This window comes from Lolium rigidum, chromosome 7 (assembly GCF_022539505.1).
Source record: "Lolium rigidum isolate FL_2022 chromosome 7, APGP_CSIRO_Lrig_0.1, whole genome shotgun sequence".
Lineage (NCBI taxonomy): Eukaryota > Viridiplantae > Streptophyta > Magnoliopsida > Poales > Poaceae > Lolium > Lolium rigidum.
In genome coordinates, this window is record NC_061514.1 from 52,086,576 (window position 1) to 52,098,819 (window position 12,244).

The following is a 12,244-nucleotide window of genomic DNA, read 5'->3' on the forward strand; positions in this document are numbered from 1 at the left end:
TTGCTTCAATACCTTTACTTTGATTTATTGCTTTATGAGTTAACTCTTATGCAAGACTTATTGATGCTTGTCTTGAAAGTACTATTCATGAAAAGTCTTTGCTTTATGATTCATTTGTTTACTCATGTCATTACCATTGTTTTGATCGCTGCATTCATTACACATGCTTACAATAGTATGATCAAGGTTATGATGGCATGTCACTCCGTAAATTATATTTATTATCGTTTACCTCGCTCGGGACGAGCAGGAACTAAGCTTGGGGATGCCGATACGTCTCCGACGTATCGATAATTTCTTATGTTCCATGCCACATTATTGATGATATCTACATGTTTTATACACATTATATGTCGTATTTATGCATTTTCCGGCACTAACCTATTAACGAGATGCCGAAGAGTCGATTCTGTTGTTTTCGCTGTTTTTGGTTTCAGTAAATCCTAGTAAGGAAATATTCTCGGAATTGGACGAAATCAAAGCCCGGGGTCCTATTTTTGCACGAAGCTTCCGAAGACCGAGGGGAAAAGGAAGTGGGGCCACGAGGCGCCGCCACAACAGGGCGGCGCGGCCCAGGTCTTGGCCGCGCGGCCCTGGTGTGTGGGGCCCTCGTGTGGCCCCCCGCGTTGCCCTTCCGCCTACATATAGTCTTCGTCGCGAAACCCCCAGTACCGAGAGCCACGATACGGAAAACCTTCCGGAGACGCCGCCGCCGCCAATACCATCTCGGGGGATTCGGAGATCGCCTCCGCACCCTGCCGGAGAGGGGAATCATCTCCCGGAGGACTCTTCACCGCCATGGTCGCCTCCGGAGTGATGAGTGAGTAGTTCACCCCTGGACTACGGGTCCATAGCAGTAGCTAGATGGTCGTCTTCTCCTCATGTGCTTCATTGTCGAATCTTGTGAGCTGCCTAACATGATCAAGATCATCTATCTGTAATTCTATATGTTGTGTTTGTCGGGATCCGATGGATAGAGAATACTATGTTATGTTGATTATCAATCTATTACCTATGTGTTGTTTATGATCTTGCATGCTCTCCGTTATTAGTAGAGGCTCGGCCAAGTTTTTACTCTTAACTCCAAGAGGGAGTATTTATGCTCGATAGTGGGTTCATGCCTCCATTAAATCTGGGACAAGGTATGTAAAGTTCTAAGGTTGTGGATGTGTTGTTGCCACTAGGGATAAAACATTGATGCTATGTGCGAGGATGTAGTTATTGATTACATTATGCACCATACTTAATGCAATTGTCTCGTTGTTTGCAACTTAATACCGGAAGGGGTTCGGATGATAACCTCGAAGGTGGACTTTTTAGGCATAGATGTATGCTGGATGAGCGGTCTATGTACTTTGTCGTAATGCCCAATTAAATCTCACTATACTCATCATATCATGTATGTGCATGGTCATGCCCTCTCTATTTGTCAATTGCCCGATCGTAATTTGTTCACCCAACATGCTATTTATCTTATGGGAGAGACACCTCTAGTGAACTCGTGGACCCCGGTCCATTCTTTTACATCGAATACAATCTACCGCAGTACTTGTTCTACTCGTTTTCTGCAAACAATCATCATCCACACTATACATCTAATCCTTTGTTACAGACAAGCCGGTGAGATTGACAACCTCACTCGTTTCGTTGGGGCAAAGTACTTTGGTTGTGTTGTGCGGGTTCCACGTTGGCGCCGGAATCCCCGGTGTTGCGCCGCACTACATCCCGCCGCCATCAACCTTCGACGTGCTTCTTGGCTCCTCCTGGTTCGATAAACCTTGGTTTCTTTCTGAGGGAAAACTTGCCGCTGTACGCATCACACCTTCCTCTTGGGGTTCCCAACGGACGCGTGCTGTACGCGTATCAGCCGCCACTCCGTCTCCACCGCTGGCGCCAAAATAGGAGGAGGAGGATTGGGACTTCTCCGACGATGATGACGGTGGCGACGACGTAGAAGCGGCGACTACAACGCCTTCAACCGCCACTAGTTTACTTATTGTATCCGCCTTCTTTTTTTTGAAACTCGTCGTCTTTTGTAGAAATCGAATGAAATTCACCATCTTTTGTGTTTTCAAACTTTTCACTTTTATTGTGGCCGCCGCTGTGGGAAACCCTTTCTCAAACGGAGGAAGGCGTGCCGGCATCCCCCATACGCGAGTGCTGGCGCACCTGCGGGCGCCTATTTGGGGGCCACCGGTGGAGATGCTTATAATTGTGCCTAGTAATGGTCTTATTAAAGGGCATTGTTTTGATAGGGTATACTTGCTTTAGGATGAAAAGATAAGGTCAAGGCTTAATTGGTTGCGCCTCGCAATAACCTTGTTGAAGATATTGTTTTTGGAGCGTTGATTTCGGGTGGTGTTTTTTTAGGGAACTTTAGCTGGTGTGTTTGATAGTGGTTTATGTTGCACCTACAAGGTTTTGATCGCCGAAGCCAGTCCTCTTCTCCTTCTCCCTCTCCCTCCTCCTCCTCCTCCTTTTCTTCTTTTAGTAGGATTGCGTGCATCTGTAATGTCTTTAGGATATTTCATTATTACATAGACTAGGTGTAATTGATATATATATATATATATATATATATATATATATATATATTTGTGATATTAACCTATTATTTTTTATTGAAAAAATAAAAAATTGGGTACTTTATGCTAAATCATCGGTACTTTTTACGCTTAGAACAAAATAAGTAATGAATGGATTTAGAGTTGTATAACCGTCATACTTTTTCGCAAAACAGAATTTACTTACTATGTTGATTGAATCTTGGAACGCGTTCTCTACACGTCACTCCCATCTTATCGCTGCCGGCATGGTCTGGCCGCAACAGACAAAGCCGCCCCTCCCGCTACAAATAAGCAAGGCGAGATGAGGTAGGCGCCACCCACTGCACCGGGACGATAGCGAGAGGTGCGGCGTAAACAAGCAAAGTGTCTCTGAAAGCACCCTGTTTCCTGGGAAACCAGTGCCTGCGGCCACTGGTTTCGCTCACTCCACCGTTATATAACCCAACCTACTCCAACCCCTCATTCCAACAGCACAAGCATCCACTCAGTTCTTTCACTACTCTGCAAGTCCAACAGTACACAGGCACACAGCGATCACAAATCAGTTTCCATTCCCGACCAACCCAGCAAGAAGAAGAAGGAGAAGAGATGGCCGGTGCAGCGAAGGCGTCGTGGACGGTGGCGATGAGCGTGGGCGCGGTGGAGGCGCTCAAGGACCAGGCCGGACTCTGCCGCTGGAACTACGCGCTCAGGTCCATCCACCGGGCCGCCAAGGCCAAGTCCAGCGCCCGCGCCGCCGTCTCCCAGGGCAAGAAGCAGCTTCCGGTATCCGCGGCGGCGGTGGCGGAGAGGCGACGAGCGGAGAAGGCCGAGGAGGGGTTGAGGACCGTCATGTACCTCAGCTGCTGGGGTCCCAATTAGGGACATCCCCCAATTAGTAGCTACATCAGCTAGCTACCTGTGTTTCCTTGCAGCAATTAATGGCCTGAACTCAGTTTTTGCCGGTGTCCCCCCATTGTAACATACCACGATGATGATGAAACTTTCAGACACTTGACTTGAGTTTACCATTTCCGTCATTGTCCATTTTCTTTTAATTGGTTGCAGGTGCCTAATCCCATGGCTCAATCTGTTTGTGTGACAGATCAGTGGCGAATACTTTCTGAAAACTGCATTTCTGTACTCTGGACTTTGCTGTATTCACATGACGAAATCCTTTTTGTTCGCAATCATTGGCACTATGAATTCGACAGCATTGCTAATGGGATCATCAGTCGATTTAGTTTCAGTCATGTCCGGGGATCAGGCCTTCAATTCCTTTGTTATACCACTTTAATTAGTCAACTAACCCTAATCCGTCTCGAAGTTCTATGATTAGAGTTACCGAATAAGCCACGTCACAGTTTCCTCTCCTGTTTTCCATTTCGAATTTTTGACATAAGAGACCACTTCTCTCATCAGTGAATTGGCAAAAAAGACCACGTCCAAAAATAATTGGCAAGAAGGACCAGCTGCCGCCACGACCGGATGCGGCAGGCCCTGCCGCCACTAACAACGTTGCATGTTGGCGTAGCAAATGCCGCCAGCAGTGGAGCCGGCACATCTGCGTCGACCAGCAAAGCAGCCGCGCCTGCGTCGGCCGTAGGAGCAATGGCGAGAGGTCGGGACGCCGTGTTTGGAAAGATGGTGCTGGGCAAGTACGACCTGGGGAGGATGCTGGGGCAGGGCTCCTTCGCCAAGGTCTAATACGGCCGCGACCTGCGCGATGGCCATCAAGGTGATCTAAAAGGCACGGCTCGAGAGGACGGAGGAGATGGTGGAGCAGCTGCGCCGTCGGGTTCTGCCACAGCCGCGACGTCGCGCACATGATGGACCTCACGCCCGAGAACCTCCTGCTCGACGAAGAGGGCTGGCTCGAGGCCAATGTCTTCGGCCTCGTCGCGCTGCCCGAGCAGCTGCGCCACGACGGGCTGCTCCACGCGGAGTGCGCCACCCCTGCGTACGTGGTGCCCGAGGTGCTGCGTGGAGGCACGCCGCCTCATCGGCCGCCTGCTCGCCGTCGACCCTGCCAAGCGCGTCGCCCTCCCGGAGTTCATGCTCACGCCCTGGTTCAAGAAGGGCTTCGTGCCGCCCGTCCTCTCCTCCCGCGTAGTACCCTCGCCCAGCAAGTGGGACGACAACGACGCCAGCATGCCGCCTCAGCCAATGGCGGCAGGGCCCACCCTTTATGTCAAAAATTCTTCCATTTCCACTAAGCAATGTAAAATAGGAAAGTGAGAATGTTTGCTCTTTTCTGCATAAGTCATCATTTCTACTCAATAAGAGATAATGTATGATGTTTTGCTGCATGATATTCCATTTCAAGCATTTTTTTTGAAGTACCATTTCACGCATTCTTTTTTTACATTTTGACACCATCTTTTATGAGTTTGATGAAATTATGGTTTATGAAGTTTAATCAAGATTACGCTGAACTTTGTGTTGGATCTATGAATCCTAAAGTTTACATATAGTATAAGTTATTTGGATATTTTGGTTGTGTTGGTGTTTTATATCCTACCCGGAATTTTCCTCTACATGTTTACAAGTGGCTCCACTAATTGTCTCATTTGAGCAGTTGCTATACATCCCAAACGGCCTAGTAACAGTAGTCGAATATGTATGGTATACACATACCAACATCTATTGTACCATAGCAATTTGGGAATAGGTGACCCCTCACAGTGAACGGCGCAAGCAGTTGGGCCACTTTAACTTTTTTATTGTTTGTAATAGAATTTTTTTTACTACTAGTAAAAGCTATGTTGTACGTGAAGGCAGTGGTAGAGAAGCAGCAACCAAATAAAGCCAAGTAAGCGATTAGGGCATCTCTATGAACCTTTGATGGGGTCAACTAAGTAATTGTTAGCTAAAGATTCTCTAATACTTGCAACACGCGCGTTGGCTTCTTCAAGTTGGCTCCTAACTGTGATATCTCAAACATTGTAGAATATTAAATTGCGGAGGTGGCGTTTTGGCACACGCGTGCATATGCATCCATTATAGAAAATAATAAAAAAACAATTTTAAAAATGTCAAAAAAATCTGATATAATTTTTTTGGTATACATCATGACATCCTATGTTCGTTCACAAGTTTTTGTGGAAAAACAATATTTTGTGTGGTGTGTACAAAAAAGACAAAAAAATATCCCAGTACGTAATTGCAGTATAAAGATCAAAATTTGTCTTTTTACAGGAGCCACAGAAAAATTTTTTATTTTTGAAAACTTGTGTACCAACATAAAATGTGTAGATGTACATGTAAAAATTTAGTTTAGAATTTTTTGACACTTTGAAATGTGGATTCACATAATGGGAGCATATGCTCCTATGAGCCAAAGTGCATTTCCCATTAAATTGCTTCTAACTAAGTTATATAATAACACTGAACAAATCTGCACTCGACCTTTGTTAGATGCATATATTGTACGGTCATCTCCAATGTACCAAGATATTTAAAGATACTGAAATACATCATATTATAGCGTTTGATACTACGTTTTCTGAGTACTAGACATAATTTTGTTCATTGAGATGTCCCGACCAAACATTAACAATAACATAACTCTTATGAAAACAACAATTAATTTGCCGTTGTATTAATTTTAATGATAAAATACGAAATTGCATTGTATCAGAATGAAATTTAAGTTATTCCATGTGGTTAATGTTGTTATGTATAGGAAAGTCTAATTAAAAGCATATGTTGTCATTGAAATTTAATTTATATACTATGGAAATGATCAATAAATAATTAAAATTGTTTAGTATAAATAGACAACAACCATCAAATATTGTATCCACATGAATCTAGGAACCCAAATGACTGACTTGGTTCAAAGTCAAACCACGTGTCAATCAATCATCATTTTTTCCCACCACCAACAATTTCTCATGATTACTTTCTTCACTTCTTAAAGACTATTTGTTAAAATGCTTTTTCATATTGATCATTGTTACAGATTTTATATATATAGGACATGTATCATGTTTGTGATGAAAATTTGCGCCTCCTAAGCTAATCCAGTTTTTATATTGTTCTAAATGTTTGTTTTCAATTAATCATACTTTACATTTGTGGCTACAAAGTTAATGAAGCTAGCACATGTGGCATTTGCTAATCCATTGTGATGGATAAAACAAAGACATGGTTCACGTAAATTAATCATATTCCACAAAGTTAATGAAGCTAGCACATGTGGCCTTAATTTTTTTGGGCACCCTTCTCATCATACTTAGAGCATCTCCAGCCGCGTCCCCCAAAGCGTCCCCCAAACCGCGCCGGATTGAGCGTTTGGGGACGTGTTTCGTTCGTGCCGCCTTTGGGGGACGTCGCTCCCCAGCCGCGTCCCCCAAACGCCGCCCCAAATGAATTTTGGTGCACGAAAATAAAGGTTTTCATTCAATTTTGATTATATATTACAAAGTTTGAATGAAAACGGCTAGATTTCATCTAAACCTACACTACTGACCGCCCGGCGGTGCGTTCGACGGCCCCGCCCCGTCGTCGCCTCCCCTATGCCGCAGCTCCTCCTGCGCGCGCCTCCTCTCCTTGCGTTCGGCGTTGGCCCGACGGCTCCGTTTCCGCCGCGCGTCCTCCTCCGCCCTCCCCTGTTGCGCCGCCTGGAGGGAGAGCTCGATGGCGCGTAGAATCTGCGCCTCTTCGCGGGCACGGGCGTCGTCCTGGAGCTTCTTCGCCGACTCGAAGGACTCGACGAGCGCGCGTTGCTGATCGGCCGTCTCGTCCGGGTGCGGACCGTCGTCGTCGGACCACTCGAACTCGTCGTCGTCGTTGTCCTCCACCTCGGTCTCCTCCGCCTCGGCCTCCTCCTCCTCCATCGGCGCATCGTCCTCCACATCTGTTGGCGCCTCCATCATCGCCGCCGCCAACACGTCAGCCTCCGCCGCCAACTGGTCCGCTCGCCTCCCCCAGATCGCCGCTAGCGCCGCCTCCCGCTGCCGACGCTCCTCCGCCGCCAGCTGCCGCTGGTGCTCGATCGACTCCCGCCGCCGGCGCTCGATCGACTCCCACCGATCTCGGTACAGCGCATCCCGCTCAGCCGAGCTGGCGCCGGCGCTCGTCAGCCCACCGCTGCTCCATCTCCGCCCGGTACCGGCACCGTCGCGCCTCCCGTCCCGTCGAGGCGTCGGACGCCGCAACGGTGGCGTCCTGCGTCGCTCTCGCCACGCTGCTGCCGCCGTGGCCTCGCCGGCAGCGGGGCCATGGGCGCAGAACGCCGCCCGAGATCCGCCGCCTGCGCCGACTCCCGCCGCCGGGCGGGCCTGCTGCCTGCATTGCCTCCCGCCGCCGCCGACGGTGTGCACGCCATCGCTCTTCCCGGGCCGCCGCCGAGGGGTCGGTGTCGACCTGCGTTTACGGGACCGCAAGTGGAGGAGACGGCGGTGGAGGGAAGTGGCCAGCCGCCGGGGCGGTTCGCCATTGCTACCGGTGGTGGAGGAGACGGCGGTGGAGTGACGAGGGCTGTGTTTGTTGCCGGCGGGGTGTGGTGGCTACCATTGAGCCGGGAGACCTTTTATAGACGCCGGCGTCGGGAAGAAAGCGCGGGAACGAGGCGAGAAGAGGCGGGAAGATCGCGCGGGAACGGGCGGTGGCGTGCGAACGCCGGCGACGCGTGGAGGCTGCGCAAGCACCGACGAGACGTCTCGCCTGCCCCTCCGTTGCCATTAAGGCAAAGATGCCGCCGTGTGTCACTGCGCGCGAATAACTTCCGTCGCGAGGTAGGCGACAGTTAGGTTAAAATTAACTGTGCCGCCGACGGATCGGCCCCGCCACTCCCCGCCTCGCTTTTCGTTGTGTCCGGCGTGCCCGGAGCGTCCCCTGTGGGATGGGGACGGGTTCAGGGCGCCGGACACCGTATGGGGACGCACCGGACAAAAATGGGCTTTGGGGGACGCGGCTGGAATGGATTTTTTGTCCGGCGCGCCCCAAATCCCTTTGGAGGACGCGGCTGGAGATGCTCTTAGCATTTGGCTTCTCCCTCTCCAATATCAACCTCTTTAACGTGTCATGCAATTTAGGAACGTGGCTAGAAATGCTCTATAATGCGAGAGCCTACTTTTATGTCTTGTAGCAGATGTTTATGCAAACATGTACGAAGTAACGGTTTTGTGTGTGTGGAATTACAGTATAGTAAAGTAATTTATAGAAACGATGGTGGTACTAGTACGTACTTATATCTAAAATGCTCTAAAGGTAATTCACATGAGTAAACATCGTATGGAATTCCTAATATTTTGTTCACGCTTACAGCAAAAGAAGTAGTATACCATGAATGAAAGTGAAGTTGAAAAATAGAATTTAGTTACCTCTCCGTCCTACGAAAGTGACCTAAATTTGGATAAATCTTAGATTTTTTTTTCTTTTCAAAATAGGGTACTACCCAGCCACTGCACGAAGAGATGCATGCATATGGCATTTTTTTTTATGAGAGTGGATTTGGTGACTAGGTGTATACGTGAGCACCCTCTAGATGCCACACGATCTGCGTTGAGATCCGGCTCTCGTCAATTGGATCGGTTGCCTTGACGTTGTCTTATTCATCGCTACGCGTACTTGGCGTGGATCCTACATGATTTGAAAGTGCATCAGGCCTACTATTTGAATTCAAAAAGGTGGGTCCTACGTGATTTGGAAGTGTTGTTAGTGCTGATGTGGTTTGCTAACCCAACAATAATGGTAACAGTAGATTGCTAGATGTGACACGTGTCAAACAATGGATGCGTGCTCACGTATACACCCGGTCACCAGGCTTCTTTCATTTTTCTTATTCATGGGGGCATCTTCAACAGGGCGACAGAAACGGACGTGCGACCGCGCGGTCGAAAAATGCGCATGTATCCAGGTGCAGCGACTCGACGCATAGTGACCGTGTTATCCGCGGAGATACAAACACGTCCCAAATATGTGTCTCGGCGGCATATGGCCGGACGCTGCGCGGTCGCCCCGCGTGACCGTTTGCTTCTCCCACGGGCCCGCCTGGCAGCATCCAAGGTCGATGCGTCCTCGCAAGCGTGCTAGTACTGACGACAAGGCATCGCTTCGGCAGTCTGTGTCACACTAATGGCGAGGCTTCGCCTGCCGAGCGGCGTCCGCCCATCTCTACCAATGAAATTTATGCCGCTGACAAGCGTGCCGCACCCCTCGGCTTCCTCGGGTGTAGTTGGATATAATGCCCTAGATGTAAATAATAAAGAATGCTTATTATTATATATCAATAGTTCATAATAGTTTCATCCCATGCTGATACACGTGTGGTATTGTAAACAAACCAGGGTCCCTAGTGAGTATTCACAAACTAGTTCATTGAGATCAATCGATGATCGAGGTTTCCCGATCATGGACACACATGTTATTGACAGTTGACTCATATAATTAAGTGTATGATATGATGGACATTCCCAAATATAAGTATTGTAACACGATCAAGTCATGATGTTCACGTTACGATTTTATGAAAGCGTATTAACCTGATACTTAGATCGTGGGACCATATCTAATCACTACCACTGGCGGGTGCTTTGACATCATCAACCGCCACACCGTATCAAGGTGGTCATAATGCTTGGGTATTCCAATGGGATGGGTTGAGGCGTATGTGTTAAGAGCGGAATTTGTTCATCCGCATGACGGGAGATACTCTAGGCCCACTCGGTGAGATTATATCCAAGTTGCAACACATGACTGGGTCATGCGGATAGAATTGAACCGAACAAGTTGAATATCCTTGTCAGTAACGAGATCGAACTAGGTATCGTGATACCGATGATCAAGCCTCGTACAAGTGCCGTTATCGAAGTAACAAAGGGAATGGGATACGATGTAATGGTTCAAACGAAAATCACATATTCGTAGAATACACGGGGGGTCACTATTGTTCTCCAAAACACCCTGGTGATCATTGATCAGAGAGTGTCTTGATCATGTTTGCATCATTCTCGAACCGTAGGGAAACACACTAAGGGTTCAACAAAACTTAAGATTGTTTTGGATTCATCGGAAACACCGGAGAATAGAGAAGAGAGAACCGGAAAGGGTTCCGGGAGAATCCGAAGGACGTTTGGAGTGGTGCGAGAGGTGTCTCGGATCATCGGGAATAAAATAATATGTATTATATATTAATTAAGTGAATCAATATTTAATTATGTATTTATTTAATTAATAAAGGTACATCCCACCTTAATGTGCCCCTCCGGGTGGGGATTCCATTAAAGGGCCGGCCAACCCCACACACGAGCTTGGGGGGGGGGGGGGGCGCATTGGACCTTAGGGGCCCAACTGGCCACCACCCCTTTTTAGGGTTTGGGGTGGCCACACACCTCCTTTCACTTCCCCCTATATATATTGGAGGGTTTTGGAAGAGGGGGCACACAATTTCCTACGAGGAAAAAGGAGAGCCCCTTTGGGCGCCTCCTCCCCTCTCTCTCTCTTGTCCTCTCTCCACCCGTGGCTCCTCGAAGAGCCGGGCACAGAGGGAGTACTCCGCCCGGTACGCGGGAGCACTGCCGGGATTCGGATCCAGAAGATCTTCTTCCGCAACCTTAGCTGGATCTGAGGCCGGGAGCGTCGTTGAGCACCCTCTGTGTGTGTGAAACTACGCGGTGCTGCACTTATGGTACTCATGGTGGTACAGGAGGACTTCTACACGACCCCGCGGTTGGCGACGAAGTAGAACTACGTCAAGGTCTTCTTATGTCATATAGCAAGCATTCAATTAAGTTGATAAATAAGGTCTAGACATATTCAAACCAGAAAAATCATGTATCAAGCTACCCCTAACCCCTAATTAACTCTGTCTTATGAAGTCAAGCATGAAGATAAGTATGTGGTTTTTTTGGTTTCAAACATGGAAATTTCAAAAACCCTCTCAAGATCGAGCTTCATTTTGGAGTGACTACGAAGGATATATACATGCTTACTTTTTCATATTCATGTTTTAAACTTGTTTAAATCATGGTCAAACCTAGGATTTGACAAAGATTCAAATGGGCATAATTTAAAAAAAAACAAAAAATGAAAAACCAAGGCACATAGTCTTCTTATGTTATATTGTAAGCATTCAATTAAGTTGATAAACAAGGTCTAGACATATTCAAACCAGAGAAATCATGTATCTACCCCTAACCTAAACTCTGTCTCATGAAGTCAAGCATGATGATATGTGGTTTTTGGTTTCAAACATGAAAATTTCAAAAACCCTCCCAAGAGCTTCATTTTGAAGTGATTAATTATGAAGCATACATGCATGCTTACTTTTTCATATTCATGTTTTAAACTTATTCAAATCTTGGTGAAACCTAGGATTTGACCAAGATTCAAATCCGTATAAAAATTAAAAAACTAAATAAAAAAACAAGGTCTTCTTATGTTATATAGTAAGCATTCAATTAAGTTGATCAATAAGGTCTAGACATATTCAAACCAGGAAAAATCATGTATCTACCCCTAACCCTAAACTTTGTCTTATGAAGTCAAGCATGAAGAGAAGTGGTTTTTGGTTTCAAGCATGGAAATTTCAAAAACCTCCCCAAACTTCATTTTAGAGTGACTAAGAAGGATACAAGCTTCCCTTTTCATTTTCATGTTTTAAACTTGTTTAAATTATCTTGGTCAAATCTAGGATTTGACAAGATTCAAATGGGCAAACATATGATAAGTGATGCAAATATCATTTCTAA

The 12,244-nt window shown here is 47.0% G+C and overlaps 1 protein-coding gene across 1 annotated transcript; it reads left to right on the forward strand.

Moving 5' to 3' along the window:
• The first annotated feature begins 2,920 nt into the window (after positions 1 to 2,920).
• Positions 2,921 to 3,428, forward strand: LOC124669179. The gene has a single exon (XM_047205857.1). The coding sequence runs from the start codon at positions 3,156 to 3,158 to the stop codon at positions 3,426 to 3,428; it is 273 nt and encodes a 90-aa protein (XP_047061813.1). The 5' UTR covers positions 2,921 to 3,155.
• Positions 3,429 to 12,244: the final 8,816 nt, after the last annotated feature.

Bases quoted from the DNA above. Each gene is read 5' to 3' on its own strand.
- LOC124669179 (XM_047205857.1), top strand. From the start codon at position 3,156: ATGGCCGGTGCAGCGAAGGCGTCGTGGACGGTGGCGATGAGCGTGGGC.